Source organism: Gasterosteus aculeatus, chromosome Y, assembly GCF_964276395.1.
Source record: "Gasterosteus aculeatus chromosome Y, fGasAcu3.hap1.1, whole genome shotgun sequence".
NCBI lineage: Eukaryota > Metazoa > Chordata > Actinopteri > Perciformes > Gasterosteidae > Gasterosteus > Gasterosteus aculeatus.
The window spans coordinates 18,528,236-18,550,531 of NC_135709.1; the positions used below are offsets into that span (position 1 = coordinate 18,528,236).

At 42.7% G+C, this 22,296-nt stretch overlaps 2 protein-coding genes and 1 long non-coding RNA gene across 4 annotated transcripts in view; 1 reads left to right on the forward strand and 2 right to left on the reverse strand.

The window, feature by feature from the left end:
• LOC144391119 (uncharacterized) overlaps positions 1-22,296 on the reverse strand; it is an 84,180-nt gene that overhangs the window by 32,845 nt on the left and 29,039 nt on the right. The window lies entirely within an intron of this gene.
• Positions 4,062-10,702, reverse strand: LOC144391116 (uncharacterized). 2 transcript variants are annotated; one of them, XM_078097692.1, is made up of 5 exons: positions 10,576-10,702; positions 6,995-9,401; positions 6,632-6,836; positions 5,348-5,440; positions 4,062-5,271 (listed from the first exon to the last, which is right to left on the reverse strand). In XM_078097692.1, the coding sequence occupies exons 1-2, from the start codon at positions 10,599-10,601 to the stop codon at positions 8,087-8,089; spliced, it is 1,341 nt and encodes a 446-aa protein (XP_077953818.1). In that variant the 5' UTR covers positions 10,602-10,702; the 3' UTR covers positions 4,062-5,271; positions 5,348-5,440; positions 6,632-6,836; positions 6,995-8,086. The 2 variants fall into 2 exon arrangements, with proteins under 2 accessions (XP_077953818.1, XP_077953817.1); XM_078097691.1 differs by having other exon boundaries at positions 4,062-5,440.
• The window catches only part of LOC120812444 (SH3 and multiple ankyrin repeat domains protein 3-like), a 105,069-nt gene continuing 100,738 nt past the window's right edge, over positions 17,966-22,296 (forward strand). The window contains exons 1-2 of the mRNA XM_040168384.2: positions 17,966-18,216; positions 19,428-19,499. Of these exons, the coding sequence (XP_040024318.2) occupies positions 18,019-18,216; positions 19,428-19,499 (270 nt within the window). The 5' untranslated portion in view covers positions 17,966-18,018. The remainder of the gene's footprint in view (positions 18,217-19,427; positions 19,500-22,296) is intronic.

The following is a 22,296-nucleotide window of genomic DNA, read 5'->3' on the forward strand; positions in this document are numbered from 1 at the left end:
ATGCTGTTTTCCTCTCCTTGTCCCAGATGTATTGTAGTTTAATAATTCAGATGTAAACCCTGGGGTACTATGGACATTTATTACTATGGGATCTTGAGATTCTCAAAAATCCATTGCGTATAGCTGTGTTTCTTTTGATGATTTCAAAATCCTGGAGAAATTCCGTTCTTTGAATCCTTCATTTTTTCAGCTTGAAAACCTTTAGCCTTAGTTACATGATTTCGAGTGGAAATTGATTGAGATTTTCGTGAGAAAAATGAGAAGATAATGAAAATGAGGGTTGCCGATAGCCAGTAATGCTTACGGTTAAAGAGAGGGGCTTGTTTATGGTGCTCATAATGCCCAACATCAAACAGATGTGTGTCAGCTGTTAAAGAGCTAAGCTGTAGTGTGATCACCTAAAGGGGTCACACGGTCTCATTTCACAAAAGTTGCGTGTGGAAGCTGTGGTGGAAGATTTTGCACAGACAATCGTTAAGTAAGAAACAAAGGCTCTGAGTCAAGTATGTCTTCTCCATTTATTTCCTTGCAAGGGAAAAAGGGTCACAACAGCTACGTGGTCAGTAGACTGTCAAGAACCTCCTTTTTGCCCCAACACATCGAGGCAGTTCTTATACCTAAATTTAGATATCGGTGGCGTCAACAGAAACCTTTGACCATCTTGTTGAGTATCTACAGCCAGGGTACTGGGAACATCTTATCCATGTAAGACACGTCAGCTCTTTGACATCTTTGACCGTTTAGAGTAGTCATTCTAAATTGATTGCATAGTTTGTGATTATTATGTAATCAAAAGAGTGGAATGTAATGGGAAAATGATATGTGACCCTTTTAAATGCTTCATTTGTATAACCAGTTTATTAGTTGCAAGTGTTAAGGTCACAAAGGCCCTGACATAAGAACTGATGTCTCCCACTTGGATTAGATGTTTCCAGCGTCATAGCTGTAGAGATTAAACAAAGGTGGTCATAGACATAACAAACACTTTGTTCAATCTCTACAGCTATGACGCTGGAAACATCTAATCCAAGTGGGAGACATCAGTTCTTATGTCAGGGCCTTTGTGACCTAAGCACTTGCAACTAATAAACTGGTTATACAAATGAAGCATTTAAAAGGGTCACATATCATTTTCCCATTACATTCCACTCTTTTGATTACATAATAATCACAAACTATGCAATCAATTTAGAATGACTACTCTAAAAATTTACCATCCGATATCTACCACATCAAATATCACAAAACATGGACATCTGGACATCGCTCACAAAACGTTGCCTGCCACAGAACAAAAACTCCCTAAAAAACCCTCCGAAATGGGAAAATAGGAATAAATCTGTTAGGAGAAGATAAAGACTGGAAACCTTCTCACAGGATTTGCCATGTGTACAGTATTGAAATAAAAAAGAAATGAAAACATGTTTAAATCACAATACCAGAACTTGATCCCCTATCACACAACACAGATATAGAATATTGTGGAAAGGTCATTATATCAATCATATTTACGTTACATACTAATAAATGCAGGGATAAAAGCTGTTTTTGTGAGAATGTTATTTCTCATTGTTTTAGCAAGCTACTGTGAAACGAAAAACATTTAGAACACCAGGAATGCATACAGACAGTGTGTCACTATGTCACTATGCGTATGTGTCGAGGTCGTAAGTGTTCAGCTCGTCAAGGGAGTCCGAGTCACTGTTGGGGTTATTGTCAGAGTCATGTCTAGGGAACAAGTTTGCTGGTGAGTCATCAGGTGACCCTAGGCTGTACATAGCTATTTGTTTCGCCAAGAGTTGGGCAATCGTATGACGGATCAATGGGATACCGCAAATTTCGAATGCGAAGAGAACACAGAGGATAGTAGCTGCTTGTATTAGTGTTCCTTTCCATGAATACCACACCCGTGTGAGCCAATCTGGGGAGGGAGATTTGTCTCTTGACATAGATTCCTGAAGTTTTGTCATGTTTTGTATCGCCTGATGGATAATGCCTTCGTCTTTGTCATTTTCAGGGATAAACGTACAGCAATATTCTCCTATGATAGCACAAACACCTCCTTGGGCAGCGGTCAATTGGTCTAGTACCATGCGGTTCTGCATTATCATTAAACGCATGGCGGTCATTTCCTCGCGAATACCCTTAAGGCCAGCTAGAGTCATGTTTACAAAGCTTTTGAAACGGTAATCAACGGTTTCCAGTCGTAGCGTGTTTTTTCCCACTCCTGTCCATGGAAACAGTCCCCACAAAACTTTAACTGACGTACTGGCGTGTTTGAACTCGTCAGGCACATCGCTGCCCCAGATTGAGTTGTGTGGCGCAAAATTGACTTCCGGGTTAAGGCCAGTGTCCAATGCGGCCATTCGTTTTGTTCGTTTGCTTGTCCCTGTTGTAGCTGTGAGAATAAAAGTATGATCAGTAACGCGAACAGGAGTACATATTCCGCTCCACTGAGGGGGGAGAGACACGCGGAGGGTGGTGCCACACAGCCACCATCCCTCGGTCACTGGATAAGTACCGTTCTTCCCAGGGAGGAAAGTGAAATGGAAAACAGAACAATTAACATTGGGCGGGCAATCTCGTGGATTTACTGGAGTGAAAGTCCAGCCAGAACACGACCATTTTTAGAGATGAATGGGCACTTTTGCGGCCCTTTCTGCAGTGCCCGTAGCTTGGCAAAAGCTCCTGTTGTGGTTTTTGGCGCAGTCGTTTCGGAAAGGTGGGAAATGGTCTTTATTGCAATTTAAATCATTAAACGCATGGTTTCCTGCAATGAGGATCGTGTCACACCTTGCAGGGTCTGTTTTCCCCACTGGATGTGTCCCATCACGAGCATAGCAGAGAGGAAACCGTGTTCGGCTTTCCTGAGCCTGGAGTGCGAATGTAGACGTTTGGTTAGCAGTGTATCGTTTGATATCGTGAGATTGTGCACAGTCCAAATCATCTATTGTTTCCCATGGAGATAACTCATAAATAAACAAAGAATCTTTGTCGCTATCGTTGGATATATACAGGACTATGGGGGGCACATACCACCCACTAACCGAGAGCCCGCAGAAACATCCTTCAGACTTCCCCAGGGGGGCTACGGCTAGCCGTGGTTGATTAGTGCTGATGGGTAGCGGAGAACATACGTAACAGTCGGAAGCATTTTCTTTTGTCGCTACGTGTTGAGCATAGCGCCACCACATATTTGCAGAATATTTGTTCAATGGGTTCATCACATTTTCGAACCGGTTGTCTAGGCGGGTCAGTGCTCGCTTGGTGCGGTTGCGAATGGTCGAGTTGGAGTGAGTTGAGTTGTTGCGTCGGTCAAGTAAGTCGTCTAAATGTTTCTGGTGGAGGACAAAATATGGAATCAACACAAATAAAGTGACACCTGCAAATAAACACATGGTTACACGAGTCCCCCCCAGTCGTCTGAAGGGGTTCCATGAACGCTGTCGTTCCATGATAAGAGAGAACCACTCTTTAGGCAGCGGACTACGGAATCACAAAAAGATGCTGAGATACAATGAAACTGAAGCAAGCAATAATATGAATAAACTGTCGTGGCACAAACGACTACTGTGTCTATGTGGAGGGGTCCTGGCCGTGTTCTTCTTCTTGTGTTGGTCCGCAGGTACACGTTGGGATGTGGAGTCTGCCAACCTTCGTTCTTGTGAGGCACCCGCGTTGTAGACTGTCAACACAGATCACAATGCACTGTGTGTCTGTCGGTCAACTGCCCGTCCGTGGTCACTGGATCGGTGGTGTCGGTTGATTGGGTGGGATGCGTGGACCCAAGTTGCTCTTTCAGCTACCTTGACCGCTGTTTGGGTGACCAGGAGAATCTGGAATGGACCCTGCCACCGTTTAGCTTTCCAACTTTTCCTCCTTTACCACCACAAAGTCACCTGGTTGCAGTCGGTGTAGTGGACCCGTTGCTTCTCTTGGAAGTGCAGCTACAACCTGTTTTCTTACATCAGACAAAGTGGAAGACAGTCGAATGCAATAGGTTAACATGTCATTCTCGCACATTGTGGTGGAAGGGAGTGGTGTTCCTGGAGCTTCCACACCTATATGGGGAGGAACTGCGAAAAGGATTTCAAATGGGCTTAGGTTGCTGCGTGTTCGTTTCCTCATCCGCATGTACATCAGAACCAAGGGCAGTGCTTTTGTCCACGGTAGACCTGTGTCTGTGCAACATTTGGCCAGTTTTGTCTTCAATGTTCCATTCTCTCTCTCTACCGCTCCTCCACTAGCTGGGTGGTATGCGCAGTGTGTTTTTAAGTCAATACCCAGGTATGCACTTAATTCTGTGATTGCTTGGTTGACAAAATGTGAACCATTGTGGCTAGAAATTTTGCTTGGGATTCCCCAGCGGGGAATGATCTCTGAAATCAAGGCTTTAGCCACTGTGGAGGCTGTCTGCTTACTGGAGGGAAACACCTCAACCCATTTGGACCACATGTCTACCATTACAAGACAGTGTTTCTTACCTTCCGATGGGGAGAGTTCCACAAAATCCATCATTACATGTTCAAACGGTCTTGCAGGCGGTGGATGTGCTGCATGATGTGACACCTGTACTGAACGACCTACATTGTGAGTTGCACATGTTATGCATGCTTGGCAGAACCTTTGTGCGTAAGCTGCAAAGCCTTTTGTGAACCATGTTGCATCAATGATACTTAACATTCCCCCTTTTGACACATGGTCTAACCCATGAGTCAATTTCGCATAGTGAGGGAAGAAATGTTTAGGTAAGCATGGATTACCATTCGGACCATACCAGATGCCGTCTATGAATTTGGAGCCTGAGGAGGACCAAAAACGTCTCTCATCTGAAGTAGAGGGACTGCACGGCTGCAAGAGAGGAGGGAAGAGAACACATGGCAGGAACTGGGCGTGATGGTTTGGGAAGAGGACGTCTAGCAGCCGCTTTTGCAGCTAAGTCTGCTCGCTCATTCCCCTTTGCGATGTCGCCTGTGCCGGATGTGTGCGCTGCACATTTACAAACGGCAATAGCTGTGGGCAACAAAATGGCATCCAATAGTTCTGCTATCAGAGTGTGGTGTAACACTGGTTTGCCATCCGATTTGAGAAAATTTCTGTATCTCCACAGCGCGCCGAAATCATGAACCACGCCAAAAGCGTATCTGGAATCAGTGTGAAAGGTTGTCGTTTTATCCTTAGCTAGTTTACAAGCTTCTGTTAGCGCGATTAATTCTGCTGCTTGGGCTGAGAGGTGACATGGAAGAGGGCCGGAACACAGAACAGCTGAGTCTGAAACAACAGAGAAACCCACAAGATTAGAACCAGTCAGGGGATCCCGTGTAGCAGATCCGTCAACATACATTACCATGTCACTGTTGAGCAGAGGTGTGTCTGCGAGGTCTGGTCGAGGTGTGCACTGAGCTTCCAGCTCAGCCAAACAATTATGCTCCTCTCCATCCTCCGGAGTGGGGAGAAGAGATGCAGGATTGAGGACATTGCAGCATTTTACTGTAACATTCGGCATGTCCAGGAGACATGTGTGATATCGAAGGTAACGCGCTGCAGATAAATGAGACGACTTCTGTTCGAGAAGAATCAGTGAAACCGAATGTGGAACCAATAATGTTAGCGTAGCATAGCCTACAATGTCACGAGAGGCTGTAAGAGCCTTTTCAGCAGCTGCCACAGCTCGAAGGCACTGTGGTAAGCCTGCTGCTACCGGATCGAGTTTTGCGGAGAAATAAGCTACTGGTCGTAGTTTATCGCCATGGGATTGTAAGAGCACTGATGTCATACATCCAGAACGTTCGTCAACGGTTTGTGTGAACGGTTTGTGAGGATCAGGAAGACCCAAAGTCGGAGGAACTTGTAACGTGCATTTCATGTCCGTGAAAGCTTGAGAGGCTGCAGGGAGCCACTGAATTTTATCATGCGCGCTGAGATTTTTCCCATGTATCGATGAGGACAGAGGTTGCTCGAGTTGGGAGTAATTTGGAATAAATGACCTACAGTAGGAACACATTCCCAAAAATGACATCATCTGTTTCTTGGTTTGTGGTTTTGGAAGTGTTACAATTGAGGCAATGCGTTTTGGTGATAGTGTCTTCCCTTCACCGGAAATGTTATGGCCTAGGAAATGAACGTTCTGTGAAACAAACTGTAGTTTGGATAGGCTGGCCTTGTGTCCTTCCGCTGCTAAGTGTTGAAGCAATTTGAGTGTGTCCTGTTCACACTGCTTTTGTGTTGGAGCTGCAATTAAACAGTCATCAACATACTGCAAAAGAGCTGTTCCTGGAGACAAAGTGAGACTCTCCAAACTTTCCCTGAGTGCCTCGTTGTAGATCGTAGGTGATTCTGTGTAGCCCTGACACAAGCGTGTGAAAGTGTAAGGCTTGCCATTGAAATTAAACGCAAACCAAAACTGACTGTCAATGTCTACAGGGACACTGAAAAAAGCATTTGAGAGGTCAACCACGGAAAACCATCGAGCATCAGGTGGAACCTGTGCCATAATGGTGTAAGGGTTGGGAACATTTGGGGCTCGTGCGTGGACGGCTGCATTAACTGCTTTTAGGTCCTGCACGAAGCGCCACTCAGTTGGTTTGCCTGCATCTCTGATCTTTTTAAATGGAAAAATAGGTGTTCTTACCGGCGAGTCAGGACATGGAACAATGACTCCGGCCTTTAAGAGGGAGTTGAACACCGGTGTTATACCGTCAATGGCCTCTTGGCGCAGTGGGTATTGATGTTTGTGGGGACGGAAGTCTGATCGAGGAGTGATGACCACAGGTTGACATTTTTTGATGAGTCCCACGTCATATTTATGCGCTGCCCACAAGGTGTCTGGAACAGAACTAAGGGCAGGAGAAATAGAGGAGACATTAGTCAAAAATGTATCAGTGTGTGTGTCAGAAAATATGTTATTTTCATCCATGACATAAACAGATCTGAGAGCAGGTGTGCAAAGTGCGAATGGCTGTTTAAAGAAGCCTGTCGACGGAGAGCGCATCACAAGTGGATCTGGTGTAGCCTCCCAATCTGTCAATGCCTCGCACGCTGCGGCAAAAGGTCCCAAATCTCTACATTGGTTTGTTGCTGCTTTAGACAAGGAGATGTGTGGGAAAGAAGAGTCCACATTAAAGAGGTGCTGCTGAGAGGGGGTGAGAGAAACGGAAACAGCACATTTAAGTGTGGACCAAAACAATGTCATACATGCAATTTGATCATTCAGATCCTGTAGAAATAATGCATCATATTGCTTATCTGGCCCATGTGACACATGAGCTGTGCAGTGGAGATATGAAGCATCCATGCACTCTGCCTCAGGCTGGACGCGTGATGCTGCCAGGTGGGACAGTTCTGATTGTGAGTCAACCGGAAGCCACCACTGGTACACAAACATTGAATCACTCATAACTGTCTTTGCCATCTGGTCAATGGCTCTGCATCTCACCTTTACCCACCAACCCTGTAGGAGTGGAGATGAGACTAATGCCGAAAGAACACATGAGGTCTCTGCCCATTAGATTAATGGGACAGCAAGAGGACAGCAAAAAGGAATGTTTTACTGTGATGTCTGGTTCAGGGTCAGTTGAGTCAGTGTGTGTACTGGTCATAGGTGCCATAAATCTCTCTACAATAGTCATCCCTGAAGCTCCTTGTGAGAAAACCTGTTTTCCACTAAGTTTCTAACCTGGAAAATACTTCTGTTGTATTACAGAATGTGTAGCCCCCGAATCAACCAAAAACGATAAAAGTTTCCCTTCAATTTGCATCATAGTGGTGGGCATATTTTCAAATGATTTTCCTGAAAACTTTGCATATGTGTGTTTAAGTGAAAGCTTTTGTTGTGTTCTCAATTGCTCTGTGATGTCCACGAGAGCTTGTTGTTGCTCTGGTGTGTGTGTGTGAGTGTGTGAGTGTGTGTGTGTGTGTGTGTGTGAGTGTGAGTGTGAGTGTGAGTGTGCGTGCAGGAAGTTAGTGCAGAAAGCGTTTCTTCATTGCAGGCTGCGGTGTGTGTGTGTTTTACTTCCCTTATCATGTGAGGCCTCAGCATGGTTGGCGTCTCCCCCTCACATGCAGCCTCCTCCCCCTCCGCCTCACGTCAATCGGAATGTGCATTGCCACCCCTTCCTCGTCTGGCCAGTCCACGCCCCCATCCTCTACGAGGTGCATTTTGTGGACATTCTCTGTGCCAATGTCCCTGTTCGCCACAGCGGAAACACGTATCATTGTCATTGGGTGGAGACAGCTGTGATCCCTCCTGGTTCCAGGAGGAGCGTCCCCTCGTCATATCCCGACCACGCCCCCTGAATCCGCCCCGTTGGTTGGGATCCCGTGGGCGGTCGTTTCTGGCAAGTTGAGTGACAGCTTGGAGCATAGTCAGTTGGGCGAGTTCAATCTGACGTGAGCGCCTTTTCCCCTCGTGGTCAGTTCTCTCTATGTCCATGGATTGCGCATGCGCAGCATGTTTCTTTACATCCGCGAGTCGTGAGTCTTCCATTCCAGCCACAGAACGCTGCACATTCATTTTTATGTCGGGCAATAGTCCATTCATGAAAGCATTCTTCAGGTGTGATTCCCACGTCCCCAGAGCGTCTCCTAACACGGCGGGTTGTGGAATGCGACTGTTAAGATTAAACACTGTGAGAAGTCTTTGGTAGTAATCATGGACGGACTCGCCCGCTGCCTGCTTGGTATTGTTGATGGGAGTCATATCCACTTTGTCAGGGAACAATGTCTTTATGCCGTCGCTCAAAGCCGTGAGTGCATCTCTGTACGGCTTATTTTGATTTGAACTCCTTTCAACGTCTGCCGCACTGGTGTCTCCTGCAACCAGCTGGTTGAGCTTCTGGTAGTGAGTCGGACCCACGTGACTCATTAGAACACGTCGAATTTCAGCAAAGTTGGGCAGGAATTGCTTACAGAAGTCCATGAATGCTTCAGCAAACACTCTTCCCGAGTGCTGTATCGGCGGGAGATGAGCCATTGCAGCTCTAATGTCCGTATCAGTCCAAGGCCGGAAAACAAGTATGGGACCTGAGTGTCCTGGTACTTGAATCATTGGGGTTTGGAGCACAGATTTTGCATCCGGGGGAACTCCCTCTGGGTCGAAAGAGGGGGAAACAACATCTGATGTAGATGGTTGCTCTGCAATCAGTTTGTTGATGGCAGAAGTGTCCCCTCCGGTTGCTCCTGGAGAGCGAGATCGGGTGAGGAGAGCAGCCTGTCTCTTTTCCTCCTCTTCGCCGAGGAGTCGTTCCTGTGCTGCTTTCACTGCCGCTTCCTTTTCCTCCCTCTGCCGGGTGTAGTGAACTTTTGGAGCTTGTGACCATGCAGACGGAGGTTGCTGGTTCGCAGATGAAGCAGGGTACGGTGGTGGGCATGTGTTGAGGAGAGGGCCGCCAGCCCCTGTGAGACTCGGATACAAGGGAGAAGAAGCACATCGGTCATTTTGTTCAATAACATTTGGATCTGGTTTTTGCAACCAATGTGGTTTTTGCGCATGTCAATTCTTTAGCCTTTCTCTACATTCACATTCATCCTCCCACCATTTTAACCATTTACTTTGTTTCTCAATGTCTTCCAAGTCTCTGCCTTTTATCACCCTTTGTGTTTTTATACCCTTCTCTTTTCTCTCTAAGCCTGTTCGTAACATATCCAGTTTTATTCTACTGAAAGAACCATTTGCAGGGAACCCAAAATCTTTTGACCACTCGGGCAAAAATTCTAGAGATTGATCTCCATATTTCCTTCTCATCAGATCCACAATGGGTCCCTCCGGAGAACCCATTTCCTTTTTACCTTTACCGTGTACACCACCCATCTTTCAGGCGTGGTGAAGTATACTTTTTATTACTTAAAATATAGTCGTCACTATAAGTCTTGATTTTCTTTTACGTAGGAAAAATACAAGTTAAAACCCAACCAGAACTATTGGTTAATAAATATAGGTCAAGGGCGCAAATATCTGTTTTCAGATTACTGTCCGAAAACCCCGATATTGTTCCTCTCTTCCTGTTAGGTCAAGGGCTGAGATTTTGCGATTTCAGTGAACTCTCAAAATCCCTCCTATCTTCCCCTTCGGTCAAGGGTCACAATTGTCAATTGCCCCTGTCTTCCCCTTTGGTCAAGGGTCACGATTATGCGTTTTCAGAGTGTTAGTCTGAATACAATCGTAATACGCAAATTGCCCCTGTCTTCCCCTTTTAGGTCAAGGGTCACAATAATGCGACGCAAATTGCCCCTGTCTTCCCCCTTTGGTCAAGGGTCACAATTATGCGATTTTCAGATAGTTAGTCTGAATACAATCGTAAATGCGCACATTGCTCCCTGTCTTCCTCAGTAAAAAAGTTGTATGCTGATGAACCGGAAATACTGTACAATTACTCTTATAATTTTATACACATTTTTCAAATAACCGGATAAAAAGACAAGTTATCATCATTAGAAGCCCAATCAAATAACCAAAATTTGGATTTTCTAAGAAGAGAGAGAAAAATCCCAAAGTACTAAATACCCGTCTTTGTAATCTGTTATCACCCGTTATAATTCAGGAAGCCCCGTTTGAAAATCAGAATATCAACTTCTTACCCGATTCGTGTGAAAATCTTCCTCATCGGATCGTGTTGAAGCCAATCAGGTCTCTTTTGGTCGCCGGTCCCCTCTCTCTGAGTGTGATGAGGTATACGGCAGAATCACGTTTTGGTGGATCCTGAAGGGGCCCCTTCCCGGACGTCCTCGGAGTCCCGACGGAGCTTCAAACGATCCCACTTCTGACACCAAACTGTGGTGGAAGATTTTGCACAGACAATCGTTAAGTAAGAAACAAAGGCTCTGAGTCAAGTATGTCTTTTCTCCATTTATTTCCTTGCAAGGGAAAAAGGGTCACAACAGCTACGTGGTCAGTAGACTGTCAAGAACCTCCTATTTGCCCCAACACATCGAGGCAGTTCTTATACCTAAGTTTAGATATCGGTGGCGTCAACAGAAACCTTTGACCATCTTGTTGAGTATCTACAGCCAGGGTACTGGGAACATCTTATCCATGTAAGACATGTCAGCTCTTTGACCGTATCCTTGCTCTCCCAACATGCTTAAACAAAGGTGGTCATAGACATAACAAACACTTTGTTCAATCTCTACAGCTATGACGCTGGAAACATCTAATCCAAGTGGGAGACATCAGTTCTTATGTCAAGGCCTTTGTGACCTAAGCACTTGCGACTAATAAACTGGTTATACAAATGAAGCATTTAAAAGGGTCACATATCATTTTCCCATTACATTCCACCCTTTTGATTACATAATAATCACAAACTATGCAATCAATTTAGAATGACTACTCTAAAAATTTACCATCTGATATCTACCACATCAAATATCACAAAACATGAACATCTGGACATCGCTCACAAAACGTTGCCTGCCACAGAACAAAAACTCCCTAAAAAACCCTCCGAAATGGGAAAATAGGAAGAAATCTGTTAGGAGAAGATAAAGACTGGAAACCTTCTCACAGGATTTGAGCGTTACACCCCAGATGCCATGTGTACAGTATTGAAATAAAAAAGAAATGAAAACATGTTTAAATCACAATACCAGAACTTGATCCCCTATCACACAACACAGATATAGAATATTGTGGAAAGGTCATTATATCAATCATATTTACGTTACATACTAATAAATGCAGGGATAAAAGCTTCAGTGAATATATTATATTATAATAATATTAAAATACCCCACAATAATGAGCCTGTTCTAAATAGGGAACTGGGGCCGTATACTGTATATTACTACAAACAGAACCTTCTGTTATAATGAGTTATAATGGTTTAGGGTTTATTAATAGGCTAAAGTAAAATATAGCTGCTATTCCACCTCCCCTGCCTTGAGGAATATGAGTACTAACATGAATTATATGAGTTGAGTCATTTAGGCTGACATGTTCTCCATTAGACAGCCAAAATGTATTTACATAGTTATCTGTTATTAATCAATCTACTAAAACACAGCTTTATATTAGATCTGACGTTTAAGTGTTTGCATTTAATACTAAAATTGTGTTGTTCAACTCATCTGGGTTTTTTCATAATATGGTGCTATGCTGATAAATTTGAATTGTATGATCTGCTTTGCATGTTAGCTTTACTGGTGATATGTATTGTCCCTTAAGGGCATTGGTTGGGAGGACTTCTAGCTGTTCTCACAATCAGCGGAAGACTCTGCACTGTTAATTAGTGCATATGTCATCAGTGTGCAGGTCTTTGGAGAACCAAACAGGGCTGGATGGGAGTCATTACAGTCCATCATCTCAGCACTGTGTTTTTCACTTCACTGCTTCTCTTCATTCTCCATTCTCTTCTCCGTCGATGTATCACTTCTTGCTAAAAGGCCACACAACAATGCCCCGTCCGTTTCTTTTGTAACTGGATGCCATCTGCACCTTTAGAGATAGCAAGTCATGTCCTGCTCCATACATCATCCTCGCTTGCGTAATCACTAACAAACACACACAAAGAGAGCAGGAACGTACGCGACTTCTGGGCCCTGCTTGAAATTTAGACAGGGAGAGTGCAAGTCTAATGCATGACTGTGATTGTTTTCACTTTGACAACCTGTTTGCACCTGCTTGATCACAACAATTATGGTGTAATGCATTTCAAGTCATATCGATGGCATTAAAAAACTGAATATCATATACTACTGGTGCTCATTAATGTGCACTCAAAACTTTGGACAAAACCTGTTAATTAGATGGTGCAAACAGTCAAGAACAAATACTTCATTTTTGCATTAGTTCCTCACATCTTGTTTTGAGAGACACACGTGTAAAGTCAGTTTTGAGGTAAGCATAGAGTTACCCTTTGATTGTACTCAAGAGTGTAGTTGTTTTATTTAAGGGCTGGAGATATTATTAACTTTAGTTCAGTTAACAGGAAGATGGGAAATTGAAAAGATGATATTAATAGAAATATTATTACGGATTTCCTCCTGTTTAGAACCAATGACTTATCCACTCTGTATGTGGTATGTTATGATTTTCCTTCTTCAGGTTTTGGTGGAAGAGCGAGCGAAAATTTTTCCGGTTCCACTGTTCTTTTAGCCCCTTTTAGCAACGCGACTCACACGGCGGAATGAAGCTGAGCACCGCTTTATTTTGCCTCGTTGATGCGGTCGTGTCGCTGGGTTTCCCCGGCTCCGACGAGACACCGCTGCTGTGGTTTGAACCAAATCTCAATCTCACACAGAAGAGACGATGATCCTCACATTAGATGATGCCTCTCTTTGTTCCAACCACATGGTAAAGTCACAGCAACGTCTAATTAGCTTTACCCACCAAAATGCCCAGTGATCAGTTTAGCTTTTTAGGTCATCTAATGCCGTGATTAGTTTAATTATGCCCCTTCTTTGTCTTCATTCATGCGTTTTCTCCTCGCTGTCACAAGTGTGACCTTCAGTTTGATCCTTCCTCTCCCTCAAGCTCCTACTCTCCTGCGCAATCACCCTTCACCTATGACTCTTATCTAAGCAGAGAGAAGATCAAGACTTAGCACTAGAAGCACTAGATCAGAGAATGTAAGGACAGGAAGGACACTAAAGAGAGGAGTGTTAGATTCTGTTACTCTGATCTTAGCCAGCGTGTGATTGAGTTTTACATGGGTGTTGATGAGCCCACAAAGCCACACTGGCAGCACATGTAAACACAGAGGAAGACCACCAGCACATGCAGTTAAATGTTGTGACCAGGCACCCCACTCTACTCTTTCTCCACCTAAGTATATGCTATCGCAGGATCTTATTATTCTACACTTATTTTGTAGCCCCCCTTAGCCCATTAGCTTTCACAGGAGTGTAACAGTACCAAGACTGTATGGCTGTCTGGCTTAATGGACTGCATGATTGAAGCTTGTTCTTACAGTTCAACATTAGCTGAATTTGATAAACATTACAGTGGAAATTTAAGCATAGAAAAGCATGAATGTGTAAGTGGTCCATCATATGATTTAGAGCTGCAACGTAAAAAAACGAGCTTGCCTTTGAATGTCTTGTTTTGTACGACCAACACTCCAAACATATTTTATTCACACGCTGTAATATGATAAAAGATTAACATCGTACAGCCTTCCGAATGAGAAATCATTTTTTATAATACATTATTGCAACATCCCAAAATTGGCTTCATTCTCCTTTTATGTAAGATCTATTTTTTTTCGTGGCCCTTTCTGTGACATTTTTTCACTTTGGGTTAAGATTAGGCCTCTATAAAAGCGATCAAACATGGTACCTGAGAGAGGATGATGGAAATGGGATGATGAAGATGAGAATGATGACGCAGGATGTTCTTGGTTTGACACACATCAGGAATCAGGAACATTTATTTCCAAAGTATGTTAGACATACAATGAATTTGACATGCCGGGTGGTGCATGGCATTGGACAATAATAAAATGGACTATGAAGGGAAGTGAGAGTCGGTCAGTGGGAGACCTGGGCTCTGAGCCTGGCTGCCGACCGGAAGAGACTGTGTGGCGTGAGGTCTTGGTCCTGATGTTCGTAAAAATGTATACGAAAAAGATATGAATTCGTAGTGATACATACTAAATAAATACAGACTGCCACGGATGACGTCACCCTATTCAAAGTGAATGGGGACCTGCACCCCGTAAACACACTTGAAGTCCAACAACGTGAAGTCCAACGATGTAAAATAAACGTGTTATGATTGCATTTTTAACGAGAAATCAATGTTAACTTGTAAGAATAGAATACTAACCCTAACCCCCTCAAAAAATCCAAAATGTTGTTCACTCAGGTGGCGTGGTTAACCACCGCAAGTTCCTATGTATTGTTACGAATTTCTATGTTCAAGATTTTTGTATAAATTTTTACGAACAGGTTTTGGAGATCACGTTGGATGGACCTCAGTTCACCCATCTTTTTGCTGATTTCCCCAATTACTGGACAGTATTCATCATGAAACGTCTTCAAGTCTAACTCTTCCTCTTTATCCAATCTAACTTGGGGTAAATTGGGGATTGGAGCTGCAAAGAGGACTTGAATACAATAATTAAAGTCTTAACTATTTGAGTCAGTACCCAACTAAGCTTTGATTGGCTGGTTTTGAATATGCAATGATCTAAATCAGCAGACCTGAGATGGTGAACAAAAAACCTTAGTTAATCAGGCCCCGCTTCCACGTTCACTCAAGCGCAGCGTGCACGATTGGGTAAAATCTCTGTTTTCGTTGTAAACTTGTGTGTTGGCTGCAACAAATCAGCCAGAAGAGGACAGAGGACAGGAGGGCAGAGGACAGGATGGCGTGAGCAGAGGGGTACCAGGTCTTACGCATCGGGCCTTTGATCTCCTAAGTGCTGAAACAATCAATTGAAGTCGTGCAATGTGATTACATCAGCTTGGTTTCTTTTAATGGAGCTGAAATCAGTCTTAAACCCCTTAAATGTTATTTTTACTGCCTATTCTTCATTGATTACCAAAGCAGTGTCAGTGTACTACCCGCAGGTGAGAAGGAAAGGAGACATAAGGCGATGGATGGCAGCATGCTTTTTTTGAGAGAGAAAATTAAAACATATATTATAAAATGACGAAATATGTAACCAAAAGGAACCTCTCCAGCAAACATTGCATCAAAATGTGTTTTATTCTTCTTTAACGCTACATCATGACAGATAAAAGAAGCTGAGCAGTGTAATCCTAAAACAAAGGGTATCAGCAACTGATGAGACATAAGTGTGCATGGAATGGCCGGCATCCCCTTCCATCACAATGTTCTAAGCCCTCATTTTGGTTCCTTTTTTTTTATTAATTCATTGAAAAATCCTTTTCTATGCCGTGGCAGCTGTTACAAGCTTTTTTCAGATGAATTATGTTTTTGGGGTTTTTAGGTCCGCCTGTCTGTTATTGTGAATGTGACATCTGAAATTACGCTTCACGCTCTCAGCTTTCATACGATAGACCATTTCATGAAGACGTATACCAGCGACTCTATGTCTAACCTATCCCCAAATCCCTACCCTGTAAAATAAGACTTGATAGGTGTTACAGTGGCTTTTGTTTTGAAGTTGAAGATTTATTTTATGGAGGAGTTAGTTGTGGTTAAGGATGGGGTTTTTTTGTCGATGTTTATTTATTGCTATGTGGCTGCGAGTAGATTGTAAGAGTTCCCTGTTAAGGCTAAGGAGGCCTCCCTAATCTTAAGCCCTTAGTCTCTGCAACCCTCCATCGTCTCGCACTGTCATGAAAAAAGACAACCTATCTCAAGTAAAAAGGCAGCCTTCCTTTTCAAAACTTTTATTTGATGGTAGCTTTCATAGTTGTGGGGAAATACCTCCCTGGGCCTTTTATTTCTCAGGTTTTCAAGTAGCTGTCGTTAAAGTACAGCACAAAGGTCTATGGACGTGAAGTTGCTTTCCGTGCTAAACTAAAATTCCTTAAATTTCTCCAGTTTCCCCAGTATTTATTTTCTTTCACATTAGCGGCCGAGTGCTATTTCTTTCTGCGGTGTCGACCCAGTTTAAATACGTTAAATGCACAAAACACAGAACTCCCGCTCAATATTTAAAGCACCCGTGATCGTCCGTGCATCGATGGACCCGATACCTCTTCACACTCAACCCGTTCCAAAGAATACGCAAGTCGTTTCCAGTTTTAAGCCCTGTGAAAAACGATTCAGGGACGTGAGTGTGGATCACAATACTTACCAAACAACCGAGCCATTCACCGTGCCGCCACCATCACACAAGCTTCTCCATCACCGGACAACCAATCACAAGTTATCGACACAACCGCACACAAAGGTACCTCAGTTTATCATTGCCTTCGAGTTTATCATATGGTTCTTATCAAGGAAACCCTTGTTTGACTTCACACTGTAAATGTAGCTTTCTTGAGCAAACACAGATTCTTCTAAACATTTTAAGTAAGATGTAGATTGATTTCACCCCGATTCATCAAAATCAGACCATTAAAAATATTCAATGAGCCTAAAGCAAGATGCTTTTCCTACAGTCAACACCTGGGAATTTTGAGCCAGAATGTACAATGAGTCAGAAACACGGCGATGCTGAACAGAATAGAGTTGAAGTGGCAAATCAATATTGCAGGCGGCAGTGATCGATTTATTACTTGTGTGTTTTGCACGCTCTCTCTCTCTCTCTCTCTCTCTCTCTCTCTCTCTCTCTCTCTCTCTCTCTCTCTCTCTCTCTCTCTCTCTCTCTCTCTCTCCGGCTCCACAATGTGGTAGATAGAGGGAAGTGCTTTGCCTGCACCCAATAACCATTGTGCTTAACACTCTGGACTTGTATTACAAATATGTGCAGTTCAATTAACAGTTAACCAAACTCTATCAATTTTTTGTAACTGCAAAATTTAAAAGAGAGTGGTACAAAGGTTATCTCTTAATCGATGTAATGTGAACACATTTTCTTATTAGATCACAGAATTTAACCAAATCGGTGCTCTTTGTCCCACAGGCACCCTTACGGTACCTGAGATGTTTCATTTGTGACTGATGACAAACCTACTGCAGCTCTTTTTGCAGCAGTCACATTTCCCCGCTTAGTTTTTTAGAGCATGAATATTGCACACTCACATTTCGAATCAAATGTATTCTGCTGCAATATGGGCGTCAGATGAGTGGTTCTGTAAGAGCTTTTGCTTTATATTAATGTTTTGTTTACTTTAGTTTTCTGACTACCGCTGGCTTTTAGGATGACCTTTTGTGAGAACTAATGGATAATGTTGAAATACTGCCTTACCTATGTGAATTGCTTATTATAATAAAGGGCTTCTCCCCGGGCATGACTTTGGAAGTTTAATGCACTTCTCTGTAATGCAAGATTTTGGATTAATTTTTTGTAGCACCTCTTTCAACACCGTAACATAATATTTGTGTGATAAAATAAAATATCACTCTTCAATCTCTCTGTTTATCGCAACACATGCAATACGTGATAGTCAGAAAGACGCAGCACTTAACATCTTACCTTCTTTCACTCTTGTCCGCAGAAATGTATGAAATTTAATGTGGATCCTCCGATCTGGCAGTCCAAGCAGCGAATCCTGTGCACGCTCAACCAGAGCCTGAAGGATGTGCTCAACTACGGCCTGTTCCAGCCGGCCTACAACGGCAAGGCTGGCAAGTTTCTTGACGAGGAGAGACAGCTAAGGGAATACCCTTTCCCATCCCTCGCTCCCATACCTTACCTGGAGGTAGGTGTGGATCATGTGTGTGTGTGTGTGTGTGTGTCAGGCTTCAAGCTGTGTTGGCAGGAGAGAGCAAGAGACACCAGCATCTTAGCAAACATGGTTATGAGCTTTAGTCAATAACGCAGTAGTACTCAGAGTGCCTAATAATTGGCAATAATGGCATTGTGTGATAATAATACTAGACAATAATTGACGTCCTTGTCCAGTTAGTTGTCCAGCCCTGGAAGAAGTATATCAATAATGTAGTGCTGAACACTATATAACAGCGAGGCCAGGACACATGCAGCCCACAGTGTGTAACAGCTTTTTACCTTTGAGGCACACTACTTTTTTCATGTATTTTTCTTCACATACACGGAACACACGATACCTGTTGCACCTTACATGCTGTAGTTATTGTATAGTATCCGCTTAAGTCATTTTCAAGACATGTGCGTCCCAATCACAAACATGCATGTTCACAAGGCATGATGGTGTGGGAATGAACATGTCCTGTGTGCTTCTTCTTTCATGAAGAGTCAGTCTAATCTAGCAGCAAAGATACGCTCAATAGCAATGTGTTTTCTGCAATGGTTTGTCATTTTTTGGAGATAATTGCGTGCTTGTCCATCATGCAAGGTTTACTTTCCATTTTGATCCTCGGTTTATTGTAAAGCTCTGATGCATTGAGAGGTACTGTTATTATTAAAAACTATGTTATTGTGTGTGGAGGTGATGACGGTTTTGGATTAGCTGCTCAAAACCGCTCTGCTCCATTGAGGAATCACACCACACATCGACAGAGAAACCGACATACACAGACACACCGATGCTTGCATGCAGTAGCACACACACACACGCACACACACACACACACACACACACACACATAGTTGTTACAGATGTTAGTGTTTGGTGAAACCTTCTATTGAACAAGTAGACTGCAAAGACAAACAAATAACCATCAGTCTTTTGAAAAGTTTGAATTGTATATGTTCCTTATTTGTTGTATTATAACAACAAATATGATTCAACTGTGAAATAATCCATTGCACCGTTGTCATAGCTACTGATGAGATGAAGGTTGGATTTTCAAATTCTACCATGTGTTTTAGTCACAATTTTGTTTCGCAGTGTATTTTTTATGGAGCGTTTTGTTTGTCAGGCAATCAAAGCACGCACAAAGGGACAGGGTTAAATCTGCCTGGCCTCTTATGTGTGTTGTTGTTTTTCAGTTCCGCTATAAAAGACGTGTGTACACCCAGACTCACCTGGATGAAAAGCAGCTGTTCAAGCTCCATACCAAGGTAAGACCAAACAGAAGTGCACTCGGTCAACAGGGCATCTGAACAGCTTATGCTTGGTGCGACCTTTCAAAGCGAGTGAAGGGCACACATGCAGAACAAAGAACGTTGGCCACAGCTTGGATATAAAGGAGGTAAAGTGGTTACAGCAAGTACTGGGAGGCTCTGTTTAAGTTCTATGCTGCAATTTCCTATACGATGTTTGGAAAGAAAAGACCATCACTGGCAAGTAGACCGTGTGTTTGTTGGTTCATTCATCTGGAATCTCTATCTAGGCCACGCGAGGCTCTAAGAGCTTTGCATGAAGGACAACTTGCTTGACAATGTCTATTTTGTGTTGCCATGAAAATTATAGTGAATAATAAGTGGTAGTTAATAAGTAGTTTAAATTAGTTGCAATTATGTGTATCATCTCCATCTTGTCTTTAAACAAGCTGTGTGTAATAGCTTTTGTTAACATTCTCAGTTGGTAGCACTTATATTTGTCCTTGTTAAACACGTAATATCTTTCAGAACACAACCATACAAGCTAGAATGCAACATAACATGACACGGGATATGTTTTATATATATTTTGTCTCTTTTTGAGCAACACTTTACTGGACATTCAACAAACGCTGTGGTGTACACGGTGTGCACAGTACCAGTCGAAAGACACACTTTTTCATTGAATGAGAAAATATGCCCAAACCTTTGGATGGTACTGGTACTATTTAGATCACGTTGAGACTGTATGAAACAGTCATTTGGTTGTTGCTGTTTTGTATATCAGTAACTCGGTAGTAACAGATACAGAAGGCAAGGCATGTTTGAAATAATCTGTTTATACTTAATAGGCAGGCTCATGCACATATGCACATAAAAACCTGTTAAATGCACCCAGAGAGGCAGAGCTGGCAAATGGTTTTCGAGGGCTGGCTGTTGGTCACAAACACAGATCCATAGCTGCAGAACAAGACAAAGACATAGTAGGTCTACTGAGCAATCAACACAATCTGGTAAAGTGGGAATATTGGCCGGGCAATGTACCTGTACAGTAAATGCACCAATGGGGGGGCGTAAATGTGAAGGCAGGTGACTCATCTGAAGGGGGGTCGACTAGTTGACGGGCTAAGAATGACAGGTCGGAAAAAATGAGCTAGAGATTTGTATTCTGCAAACAACCCATCACGGTTTTGTGTGTGCGGTAGTGTGTGTGTGTGTGTGTGTGTGTGTGTGTGTGTTTGTGTGTGTGTGTGTGTGTGTGTGTGTGTGTGTTGTGGTCTGTGCGCTTGTTTGTACGTGTGGGTGTTATAACTGGAACAGACAGCGGAGAGAGTTGAATGGATGTCCATGGAACACCATCAGGGGGCGCAGGAGATTTACACCGGAGAGAATTAACAGTGTCAATTGTGTGTTTTGTGTGTTGGATAAGGGAGAGAAAGAAGAGAGAGAGCAAATGTTTCTTACAAATCATCAAACTGCAGTTTGATCATTCATGCATTTCTCTTTCTTTTTATCCTACTGATTGTCATAAGACTATTTTCCAATTTCAGCTCAACTTTACAGAAAGATGTTTTTAGTTTTTCAGAATATTAAGATTTATTCAAATTCTGTTGAAACATGCTACATCCTATAGTAATCAGATGAATGCAATTCCACTAAGACCACTGAGTAAGCTTGTATTGCCTCTTCTGTGGGAAGGATGCTGTCAGGAGAGCTCATCTTCTTAGTAGACTGATGCCAGTGAAAACCGTTGAGTGGCTGTTTTGCCTTTGGAGTGAACTCTGGATGTCTGTACCACAACATCCTTGTCATCATAGTGTAATAGTGTCATAGTTTTATCATTTAATTTAATAGTTTTGGGAAATAGACTATATATATTTCTTGATAAAACAGTTGTTGCTACATTGTTGTCTGCCACTCAGCAGTCTACAGCTTTTATGTTTCTTAGTTCCTTTGAACTTCATTAAACGACAAACAAGATTACATCAAATCAGAACAACTAGTTCATCCAGGATGTAGCAAAAAATACTGTTCCGTGTTCAATGAACAAATAGTTTGTCATTTTCTGCAGAAATGTGTCCTACATGTTATCTATCGCGGTCCAATTCCTTTTGTAGACACTTGTCAACATTCCGTTTTGGGAAGTAGACGTTTTTGCAACTTCGTTCTGTGTGTCCACGGGCGATAAGTGTTTTCTGCCCTGTACTTCCTTTGAGTGACACTACATGACATGCATGAAAGTCATCCTCTCATACATGCGAGCTGCGGCCGTCTGCTACTTTGCTACGTTGCTGTGAAAAAGTACATACGACAAATCCAACAAATCCTTCGTAAAGAAAAGGTTTGCTGTGGTTGATCTGTTGGACTGTCCAGTCGATGAGGAACTTATATACGTATAAGCAATGAGCAATCAGCTGGACAGCCATGTTATTGAAAAAAGTAACTTCATAAAATACTTGGGAAAGTAATGAAGAAGGACAATGAATGCAGCTCAACTTTTAAAACTATTTAAGTTTATGGTAATATTGACGTTAGCAAAATGTCAGAGCCAACCGCTATTCAATTATACATGCCTAACATATCTTTAATAAATGGAAATGTATGAAAAGTTTCCTTTTTAAAATACTATGACATTGAATAATGGAGTATAGGTATCTAATGCAGTTTCTATTCATAGCATCAGTTGTATTGTAATTTGCCAACGATAAATTTAGGTATCTAACACACATCTAAAAAAAAGTATTCTCTTAGTGAGGATGAGCTTTAAGAAAGTCGTTTTGCCCATTAACAAAAATTTGACGTCTGCCCCTCTTTT

Bases quoted from the DNA above. Each gene is read 5' to 3' on its own strand.
- LOC144391116 (XM_078097692.1), bottom strand. From the start codon at position 10,601: ATGAGGAAGATTTTCACACGAATCGG. The intron at 9,402-10,575 runs GTAAGAAGTTGA...CTTGTATCCGAG, and splicing joins AAGATTTTCACACGAATCGG to TCTCACAGGGGCTGGCGGCC.